This window comes from Equus asinus, chromosome 8 (assembly GCF_041296235.1).
Source record: "Equus asinus isolate D_3611 breed Donkey chromosome 8, EquAss-T2T_v2, whole genome shotgun sequence".
In the NCBI taxonomy this organism is placed as follows: Eukaryota; Metazoa; Chordata; class Mammalia; order Perissodactyla; family Equidae; genus Equus; species Equus asinus.
The window spans coordinates 29156673-29178564 of record NC_091797.1 but is presented as its reverse complement, the minus strand read 5'-3'; the positions used below and the strand labels follow the sequence as shown (position 1 = coordinate 29178564).

General features: G+C 56.0%; 1 protein-coding gene across 7 annotated transcripts in view; it reads left to right on the top strand.

Annotated features, from left to right (window-relative positions):
* Nucleotides 1–20560, top strand: part of ANKS1A (ankyrin repeat and sterile alpha motif domain containing 1A) — a 173212-nt gene extending 152652 nt beyond the window's left edge. For 3 of the 7 annotated variants that reach the window (XM_044776499.2, XM_070515064.1, XM_070515066.1), the window contains 10 exons: nt 7535–7633; nt 8573–8725; nt 8879–8986; nt 10317–10481; nt 11879–12004; nt 12266–12337; nt 12528–12614; nt 13166–13303; nt 14969–15139; nt 16138–16393. In XM_044776499.2, coding sequence (XP_044632434.2) covers nt 7535–7633; nt 8573–8725; nt 8879–8986; nt 10317–10481; nt 11879–12004; nt 12266–12337; nt 12528–12614; nt 13166–13303; nt 14969–15139; nt 16138–16257 — 1239 coding nt within the window. In that variant the 3' untranslated portion in view covers nt 16258–16393. Of the gene's footprint in view, nt 1–7534; nt 7634–8572; nt 8726–8878; nt 8987–10316; nt 10482–11878; nt 12005–12265; nt 12338–12527; nt 12615–13162; nt 13304–14968; nt 15140–16137; nt 16394–17765 lie in introns of those variants that run through there. The other 4 variants (XM_070515063.1, XM_070515065.1, XM_070515062.1 and 1 more) reach the window with 3 other exon arrangements.
* Nucleotides 20561–21892: the final 1332 nt, after the last annotated feature.

Sequence of the window (21892 nt, the reverse complement as noted above, 5' to 3'; positions counted from 1 at the left end):
CTATATCTGGACGTGGTCGTCTGGGGTCATCTGGGGTGCAGGTTGCTGAACACAGAAGAGGACCCTGGTCTAAGCCAGGACTGCCTTCCAAGGCTGGGGTTGTACTAACCGCATGCGTATCCTCGCAGGTGGGCCAGGAGGGAGAGGGTGAGCACACCCATCTTCTGCGTCCAGCCCATAGCCCCAGACCCAGGGAGTCTGGGGTGTGAGGGGCCGGCCCAGGGAGAGCAGAGGGACCACTAGGAGAGGGAACAGAAAGCGAGGAGGGGCAAGGCTCTGTTGCTCACCACTGTCTCCAGAGTCTGAGCTTCCCCCCAGGCCGCCTGTGGGTCTTGCTTTCTGCTCTGGATTGCTCTCACAAGGGCTGCGTTTGAGCGTGTTAGAAAGTTGGGATTCAGGGACTCATCACACTGGCTGCCTGCTAGGTCCTAGATTCCCAGCTGGTGGGAGGAGAGGTGGGTTTGAGCAGCCCCAGGAGAGCCCAGATGCCCATAGTCTGCCAAGGAGTCAGCCCCACGAAAGAGCACCCAGACCTGGTGCCAGGGCTCCACCCAGCACCTCCATGCTGAGGGCTTGTCTTCCTCCAGGAGGGGCCAAAACATCCCTCGGCCTTGGGTCTCAGCGATGAGCTCAGACAGCCCTTGCCTCCGCGTGGCAGGGCTGGCTGGGGACTGACCTGCCTCGCCTGCGTGCAGCCGTGCAGCAAGAGGTGCAGAGCACAGTGCCACGCTCGCACGACAGGCGTGGGTTGAGGCTCCTGTAGATCGTTGACCTTTGGGTCTGGAGTCTGCTTCCCAAGCGCACCCTCCAGTTCACCCCATAGCCCAGCTCCAGCCTCCCCATACTCGGACCCTTTGCCAAGGGACTGCTGAGCGCTGTGTGCCCGGAAAGAAGCCCAGATTGTAGGGCGAAGTTCAAATGACTGGCCTCTCTCTGCTTTGGTTCTGCTCATCTAGGCTAGGAGACAGGCAGGGACAGGGCTGTGTGACCTCAGGCAAGTCACTCGTTGCTGAACCTCAGCTTCCTCAGGACTAAATGGGACAGCTTCCTCCTGCCCCAGCAGGACCAGCTCTCTGGCGCAGCTTCCCAGCCCAGGCCCCTCAGCAGCCTCCTCCTCCACACTCCCCACCTCACAGCCTGTGCTTCCACTGCCTAGAACTTGCCATTGCCCCCAGCAGGCCTGCCTCTGCCACATGGCCCGCCTGTGCCCATGCTTTTTGCTTGGCTGGGGAACCTGTGACCCACTTCTCTGCCCTCTTACCGCCTCCATGTGAAGCCCCCTTGCGCGCTACCACCACCACACCCTCGAGCCCCACAGGTCCCTGGGGCTCCCTTTCCCCAGCCCAGCACATACCCAATCTCTCCAGACCAGTCCTTCACAGAGGGCTCAGAAAGACCACGCTGGTGAAGTCGGCAGCGTTGCTTTGGCTGTTCAGCCTCCTCTTTCTTTTTTTTACCTCGGTGGTGTCCCCTCTAACCTTAAGTTTCCTTGGTCATGCAACAGATTTTTATTGAGCACGGACAACATGCCAGGCATTACTCTGGGTGCAGGAGGTAAAGTCGTGAATGAGACAGACCAAAAGCTTCTGGCCTGTCACAGCCTTGCGACCCTCAGCAAGTGACTCAGCCTGCTTTCCCTTGGCTGAAAGGGGGTCTACACCAGTGTGCCAGCACGCCCCAGTGTTCCCCTTCTTAGGCTTTGTTCACTGTTTGTTGAATGAAGACCTGCCCAGCAGTTAAAGAAATTTCCAGGAAATTGCCTTTCAAGATGCAAAAAGACCTTTCCTTCTCCTAAAATCATATAGTCAAGAAGACTTAAGATAATCAGCTCTGGAGGGCCAGAGAGAGCTGGCAAGAAAGGAGTATGGGTCCTGCAATGGCCTCTCCCTTCTGCCTCTAGCCAGGACCCTCCCAAGACGCCCAGAGGCAGTTCTGCGCTCCTGCCCTTCCTGTAGGTTGCTGGCCTGGCCTGGAGTCCTCCCAGCTCAGACCTTGCCTCTGGATGCAGGCCCCTAGGGCTCTTCCCCTCTGTCCATACATCCACTGAGCGTGCCCAGGAATCTGGGGCCTCAGGGACCCTTCTTGGTGCCGATGAATCACTGTTCAAGGTGCCAGCTTCTCCACGCTTGGTGGAGCCCCATCGCAGATACTGGTAGGAAGGAGAAAGCATTCAAATAGATTGAGCTGATGGAAAGTAAAACTAATTACAGCCGCCATGATAGGCACAGCTTCTCATTTGTACCTTATCAAGGAAGGACACTCAGTAATGATGGTGTGCGATTGTGCAAGCCATTCCGCAGAGCACACTCGCTGTTCCGCATTGAGCTCCGACAGGCTGGGCTGGCCTCTCCCCGAGGCAGCCTGCTCCGGGCCGCCAGGTGCTGAGGGCCCTGGGCCCACGTCTCGACCCTGTTTCTCCCTCACTGTGAGGGCTTGGCAAGCCCTCCCCTGACCCATCTCTAGGGGTCCGCTCAGTGCTGAGTTTGGATTCTGTGCAGTTAAAAAGCAGGAAGCACTGCCCTCCCTGAGAGTGGAGCAAAAGTAGGTGGGAGGGAAGTTCCAGCGGGGGACATTCGTTCAGGACACTGAGTGCTGGGGTTCTTGTGCAATGTCTGGCCTCAGGGGCTGCTCCCACTCAGGAGGGGCGGGGCCCCAGCCCTGGGACAGAGTCCCTGCTCTGGTTCTCAGGCTGCTGCCACCTGCACCTTCCACATTTCGCTTTGTCTTCAACAGACCCCACCTGACCAAGTAGAAAGAGCCTGGAACATGACTTTGGAGTTTGTCAGATGGCAATTTAACTGCCCCTTTGCCATTCACAAGCTCTGTGACCTTGGATAGGTCAATTGTACTCTCTGAGCCTCAGGTTCTTTGTGTAACGTGGGCAGTTCCTAGCTCAAAGGTTTATTGAGGGAATTTTTTCAGGTAATGCACGTAAAGCCCAGCACAGTGTCGGGACATCGTCAGGACCCACATCTGCTCGCATCTTCATACGTCACCTCCCCTGAAGACCAGTAGAGGGTGTCCAGGGAACTCTTGTTATGCCCCAGAGCTCAGTGACCCTGAGCACCCCTGCCGGCTGCGCCTTCTCTTGACATCTAGAAAGGAGGCTATGGCCAAGAAGGCAGGCATCCTGGCACCACCCCTGGCCAGGTAACCTGTTTCCTCATCTGTGAAGCAGGGGTCAGTAGTGAACACCCACCAAGTGGTTGCGAGGACCGACAGACCCAACGTAGGGACCCGGACAAGGAGGTGCTGCCATGTTCCCTCCCACCTCTGCTGCCGGGAGCCCTCCTGCCCTCCGTCCCCTCTTCCTCAGGGACTGACCCAGCCAGGCCAAGTGTCCACTAGTGATGTGCTTCAGATTTCACTTTTTTAAAATTCAAGAAAATCTCTATTAACTTAGAAACTTTTTTAAAGTCTTAGAAAACCTGTTAACTGAAATGCTTAGGCCAAGTTCTCCTTGATTAGCTCCCTGGTAATTAAGTCACTGAGAGCTCAGACCAGGGCCTGGATCTAGTAAGCTCTGAGTAACTGTTAGTGTGGTGGAAGGCCAAGTAGAAAGTCCCCTTTCCCCCGTAACCCTCCTTGTGAAGGGGTTTCTAAAAGGCACGCTCCCTTTCTCCCTTAGTATGGAGGGTACAGTAATTTCCAGAATGTTTCTTTTCTTTGAGGATTTGGAGCACCATATAGTCACCACACAGAACAATCCCACAGCGTGCAGACGCGGCAAGTGCAGGAAGTACCCAGGACGTGCTCCAGGAACTGGTCGCTTTGAGTTTCCATCACACCCTTTGTTTTTGTTTCATTTCCATTTGTTCTCAAAGCCACATAACAGCCCCTGAGTTCTCTTGACTTGGGGTCTGGTTAATGAAGGTCCTGTCTCCAGTTGGATCTGGTTTTCCTGGTTGTCAGCCTTCAGTTCAGTGTTAATGGTGCCTTAAAAACTTGGGAAGGTTTATGAGGAAAGGTCAAGGTTACAGTAGGAGTTCAGATTACTGTGGTGCCACCCTGTTTGAGGGTCACTGTGCGGTTCAGTTCAGGGCCTTGCTGAGGTGTCCTCATCAGGTGGAAAGTCTGGGCGGGTGGTGGCCTCTCTCTACCTTTCCCCTTCAGCACACCCTAGCTTTGGGTCCAGAGCAACTGCAGGATCTCAGTGTGGTGACTCCTGGATCCAGAGGTGACATGGGAGCTGGCCTCAGATCTAGAGTGGTGGCCAGAGCCCATGGGACCTTCCGCAGGCCCAGGCCTCCCTGGTGTCCCAGCAAAGGGGTGTGTGCTGCAGCCTGAGCAGAGAGGGCTTCCAGCCTGGCTTCAGAGCCCTCGCCTCACCTGGGCTTTCCTGAGCTTACAGCTCGGAAACTCCGTGGGACAGAGTTTTCGTCACCATGCACAGGCTCTGGGGAGGCTCCCACACCAGCTGTCACTACAGCTCAGGTACAAAGGTGTGGCCACCAGGTAATGGTCTGTATGAGCTGGCCCGGGTTACGTAAACGTTTTCCATCTGTAATGTGGGTGTAAGTAATACCCACCTCAGTAGAATAGAAAAGTCCAGAAAGAGTCCTGGAAACACAAGAATTTAGGAACAGTAGAGGTCATTTCAGGTTGGTAGTGGAAAGACAGTTCATTCAAGAAATGGACAATTTGCTGCCTGGAAAAAAATGAAGTGGCTCCTGACCCTTAAACCTTACATCAAGATCAACTCCAGATAGATTAAAGATTTAAAAAATGAAGCTGTAAAATTAAGGGAAAAAATGTGGAAGAATTATTTTAAAAATCTTAAGCCTGACAAGGAAACTTGCGTGTGTTTAGGTACATACAAATAAATTTCTGCATGAATTAAGCCAACATAAAAGTCAAAAGAGAGGGGCCGGCCCTGTGGCCGAGTGGTTAAGTCCACGCAGTCTGCTGCAGGTGGCCCAGTGTTTCATTGGTTCGAATCCTGGACGTGGACATGGCACAGCTCATCCAGCCATGCTGAGGCGGCGTCCCACATGCCACAACTAGAAGGACCCACAACAAAGAATATACAACTATGTACCGGGGGGCTTTGGGGGAAAAAAAGGAAAACAATAAAAAAAAAAAAGTCAAAAGAGAGGGGCCGGCCCCGTGGCCAAGTGGTTAAGTTCACATGCTCTGCTTTGGCAGCCCGGGGTTTTCCTGGTTCGGGTCCTGGGTGCGGACATGGCACCACTCGTCAGGCCACATTGAGGTGGCGTCCCACATGCCACAACTAGAAGGACCCACAACTAAAATATACAACTATGTACAGGGGGCTCTGGGGAGAAAAAGCGGGAAAAAAAAGTCAAAAAAGAAATAACAAACTGGAAAAGTGCGTGTCTAATTCTTTTCAGAGATAAAAGGTTAGTTTTCTTACTTTATAAAGAATTTGTACAAATTAAATACAGAAAAGACCAGCAACTCCATCGATAAACACACACAGGATAAAAGCGAATAACTCCTGGAAAAGGAGCTACGGCTGCTGCCTGGGCCTGGGCCCCAGAGCTGTGTGGACAGGAGCGTTGGGGTGAATCCCGGCTCTGTGCTTAGGTACTGTTTGACCTCACAAGTTATTAATGCCCACTGGGCCTCAGCTTCCTGAGCTGTAAAATGGGGGTAACCATAGTCCCTGTTATTAAATGGGTTAGCGAGTATAACGCATGTAGGACGGGGAGAGAGGCAGTCAGTGCTGTCAAGGCTCGATAGATAAAATGTGAAAGGAGGCGTGAGCTCACCTGTGAGTGGGATTGTCTTGTGATAAGAAACGTGCAGTGATAAGCCATTTCCCCACCGTGTTGCTGACAGTGTATGAAATCTAGCGCTCGTGCCGTTGACGGGAGAATCAATATCTGTCAGGTCTGAATACACATATCCTTTGACTGAGCACTCTCTCTTCCTGATAACCATCCAAGAAATGACGCGCACGCAGGGCTGTTCATGCAGCACTGTTTGTAAAAGCAGAAATTGGAAACAGTTGTCCTTCAGCAGTGAACTGGTTAAATCATTTATAACACGTCCATAACTTGGATGATTATGCAGCTTTAAAAAGAGAGGCAGGTGGGGGGCCGGCTCCGTGGCCGAGTGGTTAAGTTCGAGCGCTCCGCTGCGGCAGCCCAGGGTTCGGATCCTGGGCGCGGACATGGTACCGCTCGTCAGGCCACCTTGAGGCGGCGTCCCACATCCCACAACTAGAAGGACCTGCAACTAAGATATACAACTGTGTACAGGGGTGGGTTGGGGAGATAAAGCAGGAAAAAAAAAAGATTGGCCCAGGTGCCAATCCTTAAAAAAAAAAAAAGATTGGCAACAGTTGTTAGCCCAGGTGCCAATCTTTAAAAAAAAAAAAAAAGAGGCAGGTCTGCATATGCTCATGTGGCACAATCTCCTGTGTATATTAAGTAGTAAGAATAAAGTGTCAAACAACATGGACAAGAGTTATGTTTGTGCAAAAACGAAGTGTGCAGATGCGTGTATATGCCCAGCGGGGCTCTGGAGGGACATCCGGGCAAGTAGTAACAGTTGCCGCTGGGGAGGCACTGTGGCTGAAGAGCACGGCAGAACTTGTGAATTTTTGTGTATCGTAATCTGAAAAAAAGCTATCTCGTGACATTATTGTGGGTAATAAAAGACACCATCATAGGGGTTAGGAGCAGGGAGTCCAGTTTGACTGCCTCAGATCTTAGCTCTACCACTCCAGGTGTGACCTCAGGCAAGTTTCTGACCTCTCTGTGCCTCACTTGCCTCATCTGTAAAACGAGGGTTAGAACAGAAGCTAATGCACAGGTTGTGAGTGTGAAATAGGGTGGCTCATGGGAAAGTTCTCAGTCCCTGTCACACAGCAAGTCAGCAGTGGACACCCGCCATCCTCCTCTCACCGCCATGCTCGGCGCTGAGCAGCGGGGCTCCGTCAGCTTCTCCACCAGCTGCCCTGTCGGGGTCAGTGCATGTTGGGGAGAACTGCCCCCCGTGGGCTCAGCTCTGACCCTCACTCCTCAGCTGGGCAGGGAAGCGTTTTCTGACCATCCGCCCTGGCTCCTCAAAGGAGAGGGATGGTGCTTCCCCCCACCACCAGCTGCCCGTCTGCCGAGGTGGCTCTTAGAGCCTTGGAATGATAAAGGCATGTCTGCCAGGAAGGCCGAGAGTGGCCCACCTGTTCTCCACCTTGGATGCTGGTAGAAGCTGCTCCCCAGAGAAAGGCACATACACTCAGAGGTGCACGAGAGCTGGTGGCTGGGTCTGGGCACATGCCCCTCTCGGCCCTGTCTGTCCTGGACCAGGTAGGAGCCCCAGCACTGCTCAGCTCACAGAGCAGGCATCCTGGGCAGACGTGTCTGCTGCTTACCTCGGTCTCCTGCCTGCACAGGGCTGTTGCTGCCTGGCTTACCTCCGTGGGGAGTCCCAGGTCTCCACTCCCTCTTGGTGCCTGTGGCAAAGGAGGAGAATTTGACAAGGGGCCATGCAAGGCCACCCTGATGCCCTCAGGTAGCCGCCAGCCATCCGTTCAGGAGGGACCTCATGTTCTCTTTTCTACTCTCAGGGGTCTAACGTGATGGAAGAGCAAGACCTGCGGGAGATTGGCATCAGTGACCCACAGCACCGGCGGAAGCTGCTCCAGGCTGCACGGTCCCTGCCCAAGGTGACCACCCACAGCTCTGCAGCCTCGGCCTTTGCCAGAGCCAGGGCCATCTCCCTACCACCACCTAGACCCACAGGGAAGGAGCTTGGCTCTGGGGCCTGCAGATCACTGTGGGACATCTGCCCCTCCTCCTGGGAGCCCCAGCAGGCAGCACGGAGTCCTGTTTACTTCTTCACCAAGTCCTGAGACCACAGAGATCAGCAGAGCAGTAGGGTCAGCGAGGACCTGGTCTGGCCTCAGGAGGGGCTGCAGGCATCTGCCTGGCATGGGAACCTGGCCCATGGGCGTGGCCTGTCCCCTGGAGTCCCTGTGGGGTCTCTCCTGACTCACTCAGGACCAGGCCAGCCCACGCTGACCTCTGGCATCAGGCCCTCCCCAGGAAGGCATTCAGGGCAGCAGGAGAGGCACAGTTTTTCCCTGGGGGGCCAGGGGCTCATAGGCCCAAGCCTCTCCTCCTAAATTGTGCTGGCACTGAGTCCAGTGTCCCCTTGTCCCTTTCTCTTGCTCAGGGAGCACAGACAAGTCCCAGCGGTGAGGCCCACACCCACTTCCTAGGCACACACCATTTTCTTGTCCTACCAGGTCCAGTCCATGACCCCGTCAGAGCACAGCGGGGCCTTCTGCAAACCCTTGTCCCACCCAGCCTTCCCTGATAGGGCCATCTTCCCCGACCCAGGACGCTCTGGTGGTCCCCAGCTGGGGACCCCTCGAATGGGGTTCACAGATGGGGAAGCTGAGCCCAGAGCCGTGATAGAAAGGGCTGTGGGAGGAGAGGGACTCTGGGTACTGAGGACCCAGACCCACAGGGCCCCTCCTTGGCCCTCAGCAGCTGTCCTATACCCACCCAGCCTCAGTCTGTGGTCTGTGGGCCTGGGTCCCCCGGGTCCCTGTCCTCTGAGTGCTGAGATGTCAGTCCCACCTCCCCTTCTCACCCCACAGGTGAAGGCACTGGGCTATGATGGGAACAGCCCCCCATCGGTGCCCTCCTGGCTGGACTCCCTCGGGCTGCAGGACTATGTCCATTCCTTCCTGTCGAGTGGCTACAGCTCCATTGACACTGTGAAGAACCTCTGGGAACTGGAGCTTGTCAACGTGAGTACAGCCTCCACTCAAGCTTGGCCTGGCTGCTCCTGAAGCAGGAGCTTCCTTGGACCACCAGCCTGGCCTGTGAGGGGAGCTGTGTGGGTCAGAGGGTACCTGTAGGCCCTGTCGCCGCCTGACCTCTCTCCTCTCCCCTGCCCCCAGGTCCTAAAGGTTCACCTGCTTGGCCATCGAAAGCGCATCATTGCCTCCCTTGCAGACCGGCCCTACGAAGAGCCGCCCCAGAAGCCCCCGAGGTTTTCCCAGCTGAGAGTGAGTTGGGGAGGGATGGAGAGGGATGTGTGTACTTTGTATTGTTAGGAATTAAAGAGAATTCTTTAGGAATTCCTCAGAGACAGTGTGCCCTCGTAGAGGACCACCCCCCCCCCCTCACTGGGGCCAAGTGTGCCCCTGAGCCTAGACTGAGAGAGGAGCACAGCGGGGAGTTGTTTCGGCTCGCTATTTGTCAATTACATGCCTCCCATCTACATCAGAGAAGCTTGGGATGGCCTGTGACAAAGGCTCCACTTTAAAAATAAGTAGAAACTACGATGTTGGGAAAACAAACATCCAAACCCCAGACAGCTGGGCGCTTGGCTGAGTGTTGAGTTCAGCTGCACAGGGTGGCAGAGCCGAGGGGCAGGCGGGGGTCAGGAGAGCCCCACTTTCGGGCCATGTGACGTGAACCTGAGGCAAAGCTTGGCAAGCACGCAGGCCCTGCCTGGCCCCCCCCCCCCCCCCAGTCTTCTGAAGGAGGGTTCCTGCGGCGGGGTGCGTAAGCGAGCCTGTGCTTTTGAAAACCTCACGGGCGCTTTGTTGCTCTAGCCAAGTCATCCCTGCTGCGGAATCGAGTTAGGCCCTGTGAGCCCGAGGTCGGGGTGAGCTATCTCCCCAGACCCGCAGGGCTAAGGACAGCTGCTGGTGGGGACCGGCCCTGGGCGGGCACTGGGCTCCGAGCAAGGCCTCCACGCCTCGGCCATTTACAGCAGCCTCAGACAGTCGGAGCTATCGTATCCTCCTTTTATGCATGAGAAAGCTGAGGCCCACACTGGTTCTGAGGGCCAAATGTACAGCTGACATTCAAATAAGAACACTGGGGAGACTGAGTCACGTTCTCTCAGAGGCGTCAGGGTGCTGACCGGCTGGGCTCTGTAAGAAAGAGCTTTGGATTGGTCCCCTGCCCCAGAGACCCGCAATGCATTGTGACAGATGACTTTAAATTTGATAAATTGGAAAGTGCTTCCCAGCTGAACAACTGTCCCTCTTCCTGTGCCAGGCCCAGGGGCACGATAGTGAACTGGGGGTTGTGGTGGCTGCTCGTCTGCAAGACTGGGTGGTCAGGGCTTCCTGGCTCCAGGAAGAATTTGGCTGCTTTGACTGTCCCCAGACTGGGCCCAGCAGCCAGTTTCCCCACAGGCTTCTGTCCCAGCGGACCATTTGTCTGGTGCCTCCCTGATATTGGTCCCTGGCTCTGTGCCCATTCTGTCTCACCAACTCTCCTGCCGGTGCCGGGCCCTAACCAGCCCGAGGACTGGCTGATGCCTACAACCCCGGGACTGGCCTGATGGGTTCCGAGTTTCACCTGGACTTCTCCCTGCTGCAGTGCCAAGACTTGCTCTCCCAGACATCGTCCCCCCTGAGCCAGAATGACTCCTGCACTGGGCGGTCCGCAGACCTGCTGCTGCCTCCTGGGGACACAGGCAGGAGGCGGCATGACTGTCTTCACGACCCTGCAGCACCCTCCCGAGCAGAGCGCTTCAGAATCCAGGTGGGGCAGGAGGAGGGCTGTGGACAGGGGTCCCCTCATTCCTCTGGGCAGGACAGGGCCTCCCAGACCCCTGCACTGCCCCTGTGCCAGCACCGGGAGCAGGAGGAGGACACCAGCCTCCTCCCGGCATTCCCCACCCAGCCGGGAACGTGCCAGGTGCAGTCCCCAAGCTTCCCGTGCTGTGACTGCATGACTCACTCCAGCTGTCATTGCTAGGGCCTCCCTTGTGTCTTATGTGGCCGGGACTTCCCTCCTCAGAAGTTCAGATCCACCGCCTCCTCTTTGACTACAGCTTCCTACTGTTTCTCCCACTCTCGGCCCCTTCTTGGCTCCTTGCTTCCTACCCGGCCCGTTCCCCAGAACTGCTTTCTCTCCCCGTGCTCAACTCCACACCTTGCTGCAGTCCGGATCGGACTCCCTTCTCCCTGCCCCGTTTCTGCAGCCCAGTGGTGGGCACAGCCGCGAGACTCATGTTCAACTGTGCCACCCGCCTCACAGCCTCACCAGCCTCCGCTGCGCCCTGGGGCCACCTGCAGCCCTGACCCTGGAGCATTCCTAGCTCACCCTCTTGGGGTATTTCTCTCAGTGCTCCTGGATTATTCAAGCCTTGCCTGTCCTCTCTCCTACCTTGCACAGACTCCAGGCCTTGTCTCTTGTCCCCCATCGTGGCCTGGTGGACTCAAGATTGGCGAGTGTCCCTCATCGCCCTCAGGGTGAACTTCAGCTTCTCTCTGTGTTTGCCCTGGACTCCCAGTCCTCATTTCTGGCCTCTGGAGATCTCCCTCACCTTCCACAAGCACAGCCATGAACTTTACAGGATTAAAGAGCATGTTGTCCAGCAGTTTTAGTTGCTCTGTATTGAGAGACTTTTGCACGTTGCTGGGAATGGAAGTCATGACCGTTTCCTGAATCTTTTCCCTCCTCCCTATCCTTCTACCAGTGCCTAGTTCAGGACCCCATCCTCTCAACACCTGAACTGCCTCCTGACTCCTCTCCCCCACCCCAGGATCAGATCCAGGGGCCGTGACAGGGCTGTGAGGCTTCTGGGGACCTGGCTCCTGCTCCCCTGTCCTTGGTGCATTATGTTTCCCCACACAGACTGGTTGTAGTCTTTTCCCATCTCCATTAAGACTCATCTCAGACATCATAGGGCCTTCCCGACAGAGCCTGCTCTCAGGCGGCTTAGGTCCCGGCCTCTCTGCCTCTTCTCTGGCGTAGATAGGCCTCACCTCCACCACAGTGCATTTGAATGGCTTGTCTGCCCCCTGCCCTCCCCACCTGGCCCTTGAACTCTGTGAGGTGACTGCCTTCTTCGCCCTGGGATGTGCTGGCCCAGGCAGAGGGCCCCTGAGCTCCTCTGGCGGGCGAGCAGACCTGTGACCCTGCGTGTTCTACAGGAAGAGCACCGTGAGGCCAAGCTGACCCTTCGGCCCCCCAGCCTGGCTGCCCCCTATGCCCCCGTGCAGAGTTGGCAACACCAGCCAGAGAAGCTCATCTTCGAGTCCTGCGGTTATGAAGCCAATGTGAGTAGCCCGCGCCTCCCAGCCTCCTGCTTCCTGCCCTTCCTGGCCTGGCCTGGGGCTCCACAGACGCTCCCAGCGCCTAGGGTAAAGGAGGGCCTCTGGGTAGACTTAGCCAGAAAGGGAAAGGGAGGGCCTCCACAGTCAGGATGGGGGATGGGAATGATCAGGAGAAGGAACCACCTGATTGTGGTCCCATATTGTTTGGGTCGCCCCTGCTAATAATGCAGACTTCCTAAGCCCAGCCACTGCTCGTTCCCACAGTATCTGGGCTCCATGTTGATCAAAGATCTGCGAGGGACAGAATCCACACAAGATGCCTGTGCCAAGATGCGGGTAGGTTGTCCATGTGGAGTGGAGTGTTGGGGGGGCTGGCTAGGACAGAAGGCATCAAGTGGGGGCACCACCTGCAGCCACTTGGGCCATGCCACACTACGTGAGGATGAAGGGAGGCTTGGGGCTGTGAGATCCAAGGGGCTTAGCCCTGAGAAGGGGCATTTACAGGGCCACCTCTTGTTTTCTGTAGAAATCCACCGAGCACATGAAGAAGATCCCCACCATCATCCTTTCTATCACGTACAAAGGTGTCAAGTTCATCGATGCCTCCAACAAGGTGTGCTGCTCACAAGCACTGCTGGCGGAAGGGGACCCCTCTTCCTATCTCCTGCCAGCTGGGTGTCTTCCCTAGAGTGTCCCCAGCTCCTTTTATTCCTGCCCGTTCCCAACTCCTAGCCCAGGTGCTTGTCTCGCAGGTGCCCACATATCCTGAGCCCGGGGCCCCGCCCTAGTGACAGCCACAGCTCACCTTCCTCAGCATGGGTTCCATCGGCCCCACTTACCTGCTCACAGGCCGTTAATGAGCAGAGGACTTGCCCAGACCCCACGCTTGGGCCCCCACCCTCCTGCTACCCTTCCCTCCTTGTCCCCGCCCTAGAGGGCAAAAGGGACTGGAAAGCTGGTGGGTGAACGTTTTACTCCCCAGTTGCCATGGTCAAAGGTGGTCAAACCTAAATCGGGTAAGGTTAGACACTGCCCCCCAGCCCCGCAAAACAAAAAGTTTGGCTGATGCCCTGGGCCGGGACAAGGAAAGGTGGTGATGATGATGGGCTAAGTCGTGAGTAGCCCCAGGGAGCCCGAGATTCCAGACCCTGCTTTCCCCAGCAGAATGTCATCGCGGAGCATGAAATCCGGAACATTTCCTGCGCGGCCCAGGACCCGGAGGACCTCTGTACCTTTGCCTACATCACCAAGGACCTACAGACCAGCCATCACTATTGCCATGTCTTCAGCACAGTGGATGTGGTGGGTGGAGTCCCACCGCTGGGCTCAGCTGGAGGGGGCCCGGCATTGAAATGAGCGCAGTGCTGTCCTGGTACCTGGCTGGCACTGAGCACATGTTTGGTTCATGAATGAAGCCCCTGCAGCCACCCACCCAGTCCAGTCCCCTTTATACAGCAATGAGACTGAAGCACAGAGAACAAGCGACCTGTCCACTTCTGGTGATAGAAGTTTTCCCACTTCTAGCCTAGTGTTAGGTCAGCCACAGCCCTGGGCTCCCTCAGACTGTCAGCCCACCGCCCTGACTCCCCAGCACTCCAGCCGGGCAGGCTCCCTGAAATGCCCTCTCCTCCCTCTGGGGGGCAGCGCTGCCCTCCTGGCAGTAGGTTTTCTTCTCCCAGATTCCTGCCCAGGCTGGGCTCTGGAGCCACTGGGCCGCTGGGGGAGCTGTCACATGTGCTGCCCACAGAGAGAGGAGGAGCAAAGACCACAGCTGGTGCAGCAGGGACTCCCTCTGCCCTGAGACAAGGCCCCAGGCCATCTCCTCACCCCCAGACTTTTGTTCAGGTCCCTGCTGCCCTTGGGGGGACTGGTTCTTTCCCAGATCTCAGTGGCTCCTGGAACACAGGCGTCTCAGGCCTTCCCAGCCCGAGACCTCAGTGCTTGCTCTGGGGCTGCCATCAACTGGCTCTGCCACTTGCTGGCTGTGTGACCTTGGAGACGTCATCTCTCCCTGGCTCCTTATCTGTGAAAGGGATATAATGTGACCAACTTTGCAGGGTTGTTTTGAAGATGAACTGAGGTAGTCCACCCAGTGCTTGTCATTTCTGGCACCTTTACCCGTAGCTGACATTTTCCACGTCAGTCAGTTCTGCTGTAACAACGTACGTGCTGCTAGAGGTGGCCGTGCTCCTCAAAACCACACAGTAATCCCAGGGTCTATGGGGAGGGGAGCTGGGGCCCAGCACTTGGCGACTTTGTCAGTGACACGTTAAAAAAAAAAGATAGGAACCAATAAAAATGTTAGCACTGTCATATTCATATTAAATGGTTAAGAAATACAAAAATACTATAATAAACATGGCACTCTGCCTTGAGAGAGGCCTGACGTTGGTTGTGGGCATGTGCCTGGATTATCACCAGCCTGTGTGCGACAGGAAGAAGACGAGAGAGAGCTAGAAAGAGAGAAAACAGAACAGAGAGGAGCACGACAGCCCAGAGGGACAGGAAAGGGGCAGGGTGCAGGGCTGCGCGGCCAGGTGGCCCTTGGAAGAGTTGCAGCTGGTGCATCATCGGGAGGTGGTGGAATCCAGCAGAAAGCTGAGATTCCAGCTGTGGCTGGGTGGCTCACTGTCCTCCTGACATGGGCGTGTTTTGTGTATTCCCAGGCAACTTGGTCAGCGGGGTGCAGTTTTTGCATTCACCTTGTGTTTCTCTCTGATGAAATCATGCACGAAATGGAAACACAACATGTGTGTTATGCTCAGAGTGTTCCCTAACGTATCAGTCATCTTGGGACAAACTTGTGTTTTCCAAACAAGTGTTCTGGCAGCATGGACGGCACTCTTGTTCCCTGTCCCACTGCTGCCGAGCCTGTGCTCAGGGGCGTGAGGCCAGGGCAGGTTTAGAGGAAAAGATGAGGCGACTCCCCAATCCCGGCCGCTTAAGTTGTGCTCTGTCTCCTCCCAGAACCTGACCTACGAGATCATCCTGACGCTGGGGCAGGCGTTTGAGGTGGCCTATCAGCTGGCCCTGCAGGCCCAGAAGTCCAGGCCCCTGGGGGCCTCTGCGGCTGAGATGATTGAAACAAAATCTTCCAAACCGGTGCCTAAGCCTCGGGTCGGCATGAGGAAGTCAGCAGTACGTGGGCCCCGTCGCCAAGACTCCCCATCCCCCTGATCCTGGGATTCGAGGGCTTGGGGTGGAGCCAGGCATGAAGCGGGGCTTTTCACACTTCAGACAGCTGGCCCCTCAGGAAACAGCCCGGTTAATTAGGTGCCCGCCATGGAGGTCCTCGCCCAAGAGGGCAGCAGCCCCCTAACCTGAGGTGGGCAGCTCTCACGCCCAGGCTGCCTGCTCCCTCCCTCGCGAGGCTCACCCACACAGCCCACAGGCAGGGCCCCAGTAACGTGGCCCCGTGTCTGTGTCTGCTTTGCTCTGCACCCCAGGTGCCGCTGCCCCCTGATAGTCGCTGTTGTTACTGTCACACCTGCACCACCCATCGTCCTTCTTACCTACCGCTGCGGTCTGTTAGTCCTGGAGTCAAGGTCTTTACACCTCCTGCTGTCTGTGTCAGTCTCCCTGAAGCGACGTGAGCTTCCTGAGACTCGTGGCCCCTCCCTCTCTGCCTGCCTGGCCTTCTTTCCTGAGCTGCCCTCCTGCCATCCCTGTCTGTGCTTTAGCCTTCTGTTTTGCTGCTGTGTGTCCTCCTCTCCACAGAGGTTGGGGGTCCCCTCTGTGGTCTTGCCCAGGGTGCCCTCTCTGGACCTGCCAGAGGAACCTGAGGCTTGTAGTTTCCAGGCCCCTGCCCCCTCTTCCTGCCTCCGTGAACAGGTCTGGGGCTGAGCAGGTGATGCTCGGGCAGGGCAGGGCTCCTTTAACCGAGCTGCTCTAAGAGATCCGTGGGGGAGGTCGCCCCTGGTGAGGCCCAGAGGTGGCCCTCCCATGATGCTGCAGGGAGGGTGTCACTTCTGCCACCCCACCCCCAGGGAGCTTGGTCTTTGGCTGAGGAGAGCCAGGGCTGCCCCTCCCGAGGTGCCAACACCAGCATGTCTGGCGGGGGGCGGAAGGGATAGCTAGGCCCTCTCGCTCCCAACAGGCACAGCCTTCCCTGACTCTTCACCCTTCTTCCTTGGCAGCTGGAACCAGCCGATATGGACCCAGATGCCCAGTCCCATGCCAGCGTCTCCTGGGTTGTGGACCCCAAACCAGACTCTAAGCGGAGCCTCAGCACCAAGTATGAGACCACTATCTTCTAACCACCCACTCCCTGTCTCCACTAGTCTCACTGTGCCTTGCCATCCGATCTTTCTGCTGTTCTCAACTCTCCTTCCAGCTGCTGATGCCAAGGCCCCACCCCTACTGGGACTGCTCTCCTCCTGGGCAGCAGCTCTAGACACTGCACACTCACAGCTTGTACCTAACACCACCGGACACTGTGAATACCCCCCTTGGGTGAGGACAGCGTGGGGGGGTGTGTTGCCTTTGAGGTGGGCACCAAGAGGGCTAAGGGGGCCCGTTGCACCCAGGAAGCCTCAGCGGGCAGGCACTGTGAACCTGAGGCCAGGGCGGTCTTCGACAAGAGTCTAAACAGCGCCAGTGCCAGCTCCCTGGGCTCCCTGTCGGCTGTCCTCCCCTGTCTCCTGTGCTGAGCCACAGCCAGGTGCCGCTGCCAAGAGCTAACTGTCTGTCCGCACCTTTCCTGATACAACCAACCACTGTGACCACCCGGTGCCAGAATCCCCTTGCGCTCTGCCCACAGCTGGCCTGCGGTCCTGTCCTTTCCTCCTCTGCTCTAAGGTGCTGGCCTCCCCCTGGGAGACCCTGAGCTCAGCGATGTAGCTTGACCAGGGTCAGACTGCCTTCTGTGAGGGCCCAAGCTCTGTGCCAGGCCCTTGGGCACATGCCTGACTCCAAAGCATGGGGCTCTGAGCATCTGAACACCCTCAGGCTGGCTCTACGCAGCTCGTTTCTAGGTCCTGATGGGTCTTCCACTCCGAGGAGTGGATGGCATGTATGTGGTCAGCCCTCCTGTCTTCATCAGTGAGTCACAAGGCTGGCTCTGGAGTCTGGCCCATCAAGGAGGAAGGCCTTTCTATAGGACCCAGCAAGAGGGAGGCCTCTGCCCTGCACACACAGCAAACCCTCTTTCCTCACAGAACGGAGCTGCTCCAGGACAGGGACCTGGATGGAGCAACTTCCGTTGTCCTCCAGGAGCTTTCTGACACTTCTCCACAGTGTGGGGATCAAAGATAGTCAGCCGTCACCTGGCCCCTTCCCTGATCACTGCCCTCAGCCTCTCGACTCCTCGGAGAGGGGAGGCTGTGCACTCCACCACCTCAAAGCAGTTCAGCAGCGGGGACTGTGGAGTCGAGGCTTTGAAGAAGCCGCATATTCTCTGGCGTGGGCAGGTCAGCTTAGACGGTAGGAGACAGCAAAGCAGCCGTTCCGCTAGGAAGCAGTGCAAACGTCGCATAGTCCAGTAGGAAAGCCAGGAAGTTCCGGCAAATGCTCTAGAGTTGAAACCCAAGCTGATAAACCAGGGTGGGTCCTCCTGCCTGCCGGCCTGTCCTTGTGCCTTCTCGAGCAGACACTGAGCCAGAGGCGGCAGTGAGCCGGGGGTGCTCGGAGCCAGGCCACCGAGGGCGCTCAGGGGAGGCCGTGAGGGACTTCTGTCTGCTCCTGGGTTTCCTTTCAGTTCCCTCCACCCTCTGCAGGCCCCTTTGGTTAACCCTTTCCTCCCCCCGTTGTGTTTGCTTCTGCCAAGCTGAGCCACTGAGGAACCGACTGTGCTGCGGAAACAGCCGTGGGGGGCACAGGCTCCCACCGCCACCACCACCATCTCACCTGCAGCTTTGAAGACCCAGGCCCAACCTCTGCCCTAGGACCTCCTCTCAGCTGCTTGGCCTGGGCCTGCCACCACCAGGTCTTACAGAGCGAGCCTTGCCCTGGCTGCAGAGAAGCACTCCAAGCCTCTAGCAGACAGAACTGGCACTCCAGAGGGTCAAGAAGTGACTTGTCCAGAACATATTTTTTAATAGAAAATTTTTTTTTTATAAAATGAACTTTTAACACTCAGCTCAAACCTCTAGGTTAAACTGCCAATCTTGAGACAAATGGCCATAGGGTCAGAGGACAGGGGACCTGAGATTGGCTAAGAGGCCAGTCTGTCCAGCCCTCTGTCCTGGGGATGGGATCTTGGCATGGTCTGGAGGGCTGAAGAGAAGGCAGGGCCTGCAGTGAATTGAAAGCAGCAGGCGCAGGGGCAGAACTGAGGAGGTTTGTCAGAGTCTGCTGCTCAAACCCACCCAAGTTAGCTGCTGTTTCTTATGAGCGGCACGATAGCTTGTCCCCATCTAGAGCTGGACACAGCCTCTTTCAGCAGTAAGAACGCAGCCTTAGGGGCACCTGGCAAAAGTAAAGGCTTCGGTCCGTGTCTAAGGTTCCACATGTGAAGGTCCAGGGGTCAAATGGAGATGAGCGACCAGTTCCTGGTCCCGTGAAGTCTGAGCCAGCCCCTGGCACGCCGGGCCGCCCCTGGTCTCTGACCTGCCCGAGTCAGAGCGCTGCCCTGGACTGCCTGGCCCGTGAGCTCTCTGTGACCTCAGACTGCCTGAGTTGAGTGAGAAAGGAGAAAAAGCAGCTTTGTTTTGGGCATTAATGGGTAGGTCAGCTAAGATTGCTACCTGCCAGTTTGTGATTTGTCTAGTCAGGTGTGTGTGTTCAGGACTCACTGATTCTCTGAATTATTGGTTTGACTGTTGCATTTTCAGCTGCTCGGCTCATCCCTGGCTCCAAGTGTAGAGAAGGCTAAATAAGGTGACAATTTGATTCTCCCCCAGTGTGGCCTTCAGGGCAGGCTGGCGTCCTGGTACACCACTGCCGCTTAAGCCCTCTTGCTGGCTTGCTTTGCTTTTCTAACTTTGATGTGTTCCTCCTCCTAGAGAACAGTAGAAACAAAGGGTCTAATTCCCGTGTGGCTGGGAGGCAGAGCCAGGTCAGCTGCGTGTCCAGTACCTTCCAGAGCAGGAGCAGAGAGGACGTTTCCTCCCGGGGCCCCTCGGCAGGCAGACCGCAGGCTTTGCTGGCAGGTGCAGTCTGATCCCAGGATCCACATTCCAGGCTTCAGCAGCGCTGCTCTTTCCCAGCAAAGGTTGCGAACAGACCTTCTCTGCTGGTGTGTGCGTGCAGGGACAGTGCCCTGGGGCACACATTTGAAAGCAGGGCCCTGTGGGTTTCCTCCCTGCTGAGCTGGCCAGGGCTGCAGGCCCTGGAGTCGCCCCTCCGGAGTAGAGGCAGGTGATCCTCCACTGCTCAGTACTAAACAGGGACCTCAGCCCTGGGAGTCTGACTTCTCCTGCCTCTTCCAGGGCCTCAAGGATTCCCATCAGCTTCCACTGCGCCCCCCCCCCCCCCCCGGCAGTGACAAGGAAGCCTGAGATGGGTGGGTCGCCGGTGCCGCTCCTGCTGTGGCGCTCGTGCAGGTGCCCTTCCTCCCTCCTGAGCAAGGCCGGGTCTCACCGCGTAGGCTTCTCGATAGGTGGCAGGTCCCAGCAGAAACTTTGTAGACACTACAATGAGCTCCTCAAGCTGTCTTTTTGTTTTTAAGTCATACATAGGTGTTCCTCCCCTCGAAGCTGCTATATCTTCTTTATTTATTCAGGGTGTTTTCTTATTGGAAGCCTTGGCTGGTCTGCTCTGGCTGTGGGTTCTGTTTTGAGATTGGTTTATTTCTGAATAGTCAAGAGAGGAAAGGACTAGGCCTTTCTTTTTCACTCCTCCTCGGGGGCAGGTACTCTGCCTTCCCTAGAAAGGAATATTATAACTTTAAGGACAGGCTTCAAGTGGAAAAGCCCCTGCTTCTGCATGTCTCTGAGTGCAGGTCACGCGATGTGGCTGCCCTGTTGCTGCGTTTCTGAGTCGTGCGGGAGCCCGTCCAGGCGGGACTGGAAGTGGGGTCAGCACTCATCGCCAGCCGCAGGCTCGCTGCTCGCCTCCTTCCTGCTCGCCAGCTCCTCTGGGCAGTAGGACTTCCCTCCCGGCAGGCTCTCCATCTGTAACTTACGCCTCCGCGTCCCTCTTGGCCTTCAGCCTCAGACTCTAGGGGGAGTCCTCGAGAAGCCTCAGGGTGAGCAGGCAGCAAGCGCAGCTGCAGTCGCCAACACGGCAGAAAGCTAGTCTGAGCTCCGTCAGTTTCTGAGATGCCCAGGCCTGCAGACTGACTGTCAGATGCAGTTCGCAGAAGTGCTGTTGCTAATGGTGTGGCAATGGGACTGAATTGTAATAAAAATGTTATTTAATCTTTGTCTCTGTATTTTGATACTTGAATGACTTCCCCTTTTATTTTGCTGTACATATAATTGTTAATCTGTCCGATTTTGTCTGAATTACAAACATCTTGTGGTACCAAACATAAGCAATCTGTGCAACAACATAGAGTGACCTCACTACATGAGAGCAAGTGTAAATATTCCTGGGCTGCCAGCTTTGGTTTTGTTATTTTCATAACTGTACAACCTAGAACAGACTGAATTAATAAATGAGAAGCGACGTGAAACCAGCCTGACTTTTTGGAGTCTGAATTGGAAGTGTCTTGACTGTTTTCTGGCAGAAGTGCAGGCACAGGCTCGCCGCTGGCTCCGGGTCAGTGCTGAGTATCCTGCTCCGACTGGCTGGGATGAGTCTGGGACTTCTCTGTGTAGCATCTTCAAGAGGAGGGATTATCCTCAGAGTGAGCCGTGTTTAGGGGTGAGGGGCCACATTCAGCTCATAGCTACAGCTCCTCTGCATCCTGGTCTGGGCTGGTCAACCACAGACGGACACTGAACCTCTGTGGACAAGGCAGCCTGGGGGATCAAGCGCTGTAGGAGAGAAATCTCTCCCTTAAAGACCTTAGTTTGATTGTGGAGGTTACGTTTCAGACTTACACAACTAGCTGTCGGCCCAAAGCCATGGTGCGAGGCCCACAGGACAGTCCCAGGCCCGTGGGGATCCAGAGGGACAGGGTGCTCCCAGAGCCCGGGGTGGGGGAGGGGGCAGGTTTGGAAAGGCACAAATGACACTAGTGACCCCTTCATTAACTGAGCACCTGTGTCCCAAACCTGCTAGCAGCTTTACAGGCAGCTGTTTCACTAGCCCTCACCCCTTTCTGGGTAAGTATTATCTCTACTTACAGAGAAAGAAACAGACTTGGAAAGGTTAAAACACCTGCCCAGGGCCAGTTGGAGGGGACCATCTGGTCCAGTGGCTTCAAGCTGTCCCCAGAGCCCCTGTTCCCATGCCTGCTTCAACTCAAGTTGCCTGTCCCTGAATGCTCTTATTCATGAGTTTCTGTGAAATCTTCCATTTGTTAAAGGGTTTTAGAAGAGAATCACTGATCTAATCCAATACCCCAAGTGTATGTATGAAGTAAAAGCCCAGAACAGGGAAACGATTTTCTTAGCCAGCTAATGGCAGCGAGAGGACCCAAACCCAGGTCCTTACTTCCAATTAGGGCTTCTTAGGCTAAATTGCATTGAAATTGGGAAAGCTGACCAAGGCCCGGTGGAGGGCCTCGTGTTCCAGACTCAAGGGTTTACCAGGGGCCGGCCCCGTGGCCGAGTGGTTAGGTTCGCGTGCTCCGCTGCAGGCGGCCCAGTGTTTTGTTGGTTCGAATCCTGGGCGTGGACATGGCACTGCTCATCGAGCCATGCTGAGGCGGCGTCCCACATGCCACAACTAGAAGGACCCACAACAAAGAATATACAACTATGTACCGGGGGGCTTTGGGGAGAAAAAGGAAAAAAATAAAAATCTTGGGAAAAAAAAAGAAATTACCCACTCAAAACAAGAGAGAGAGAAACTGATTTAAAAAAAAAAAATGTATTGAGTCTCAGGGACCTATGGGACTAAACA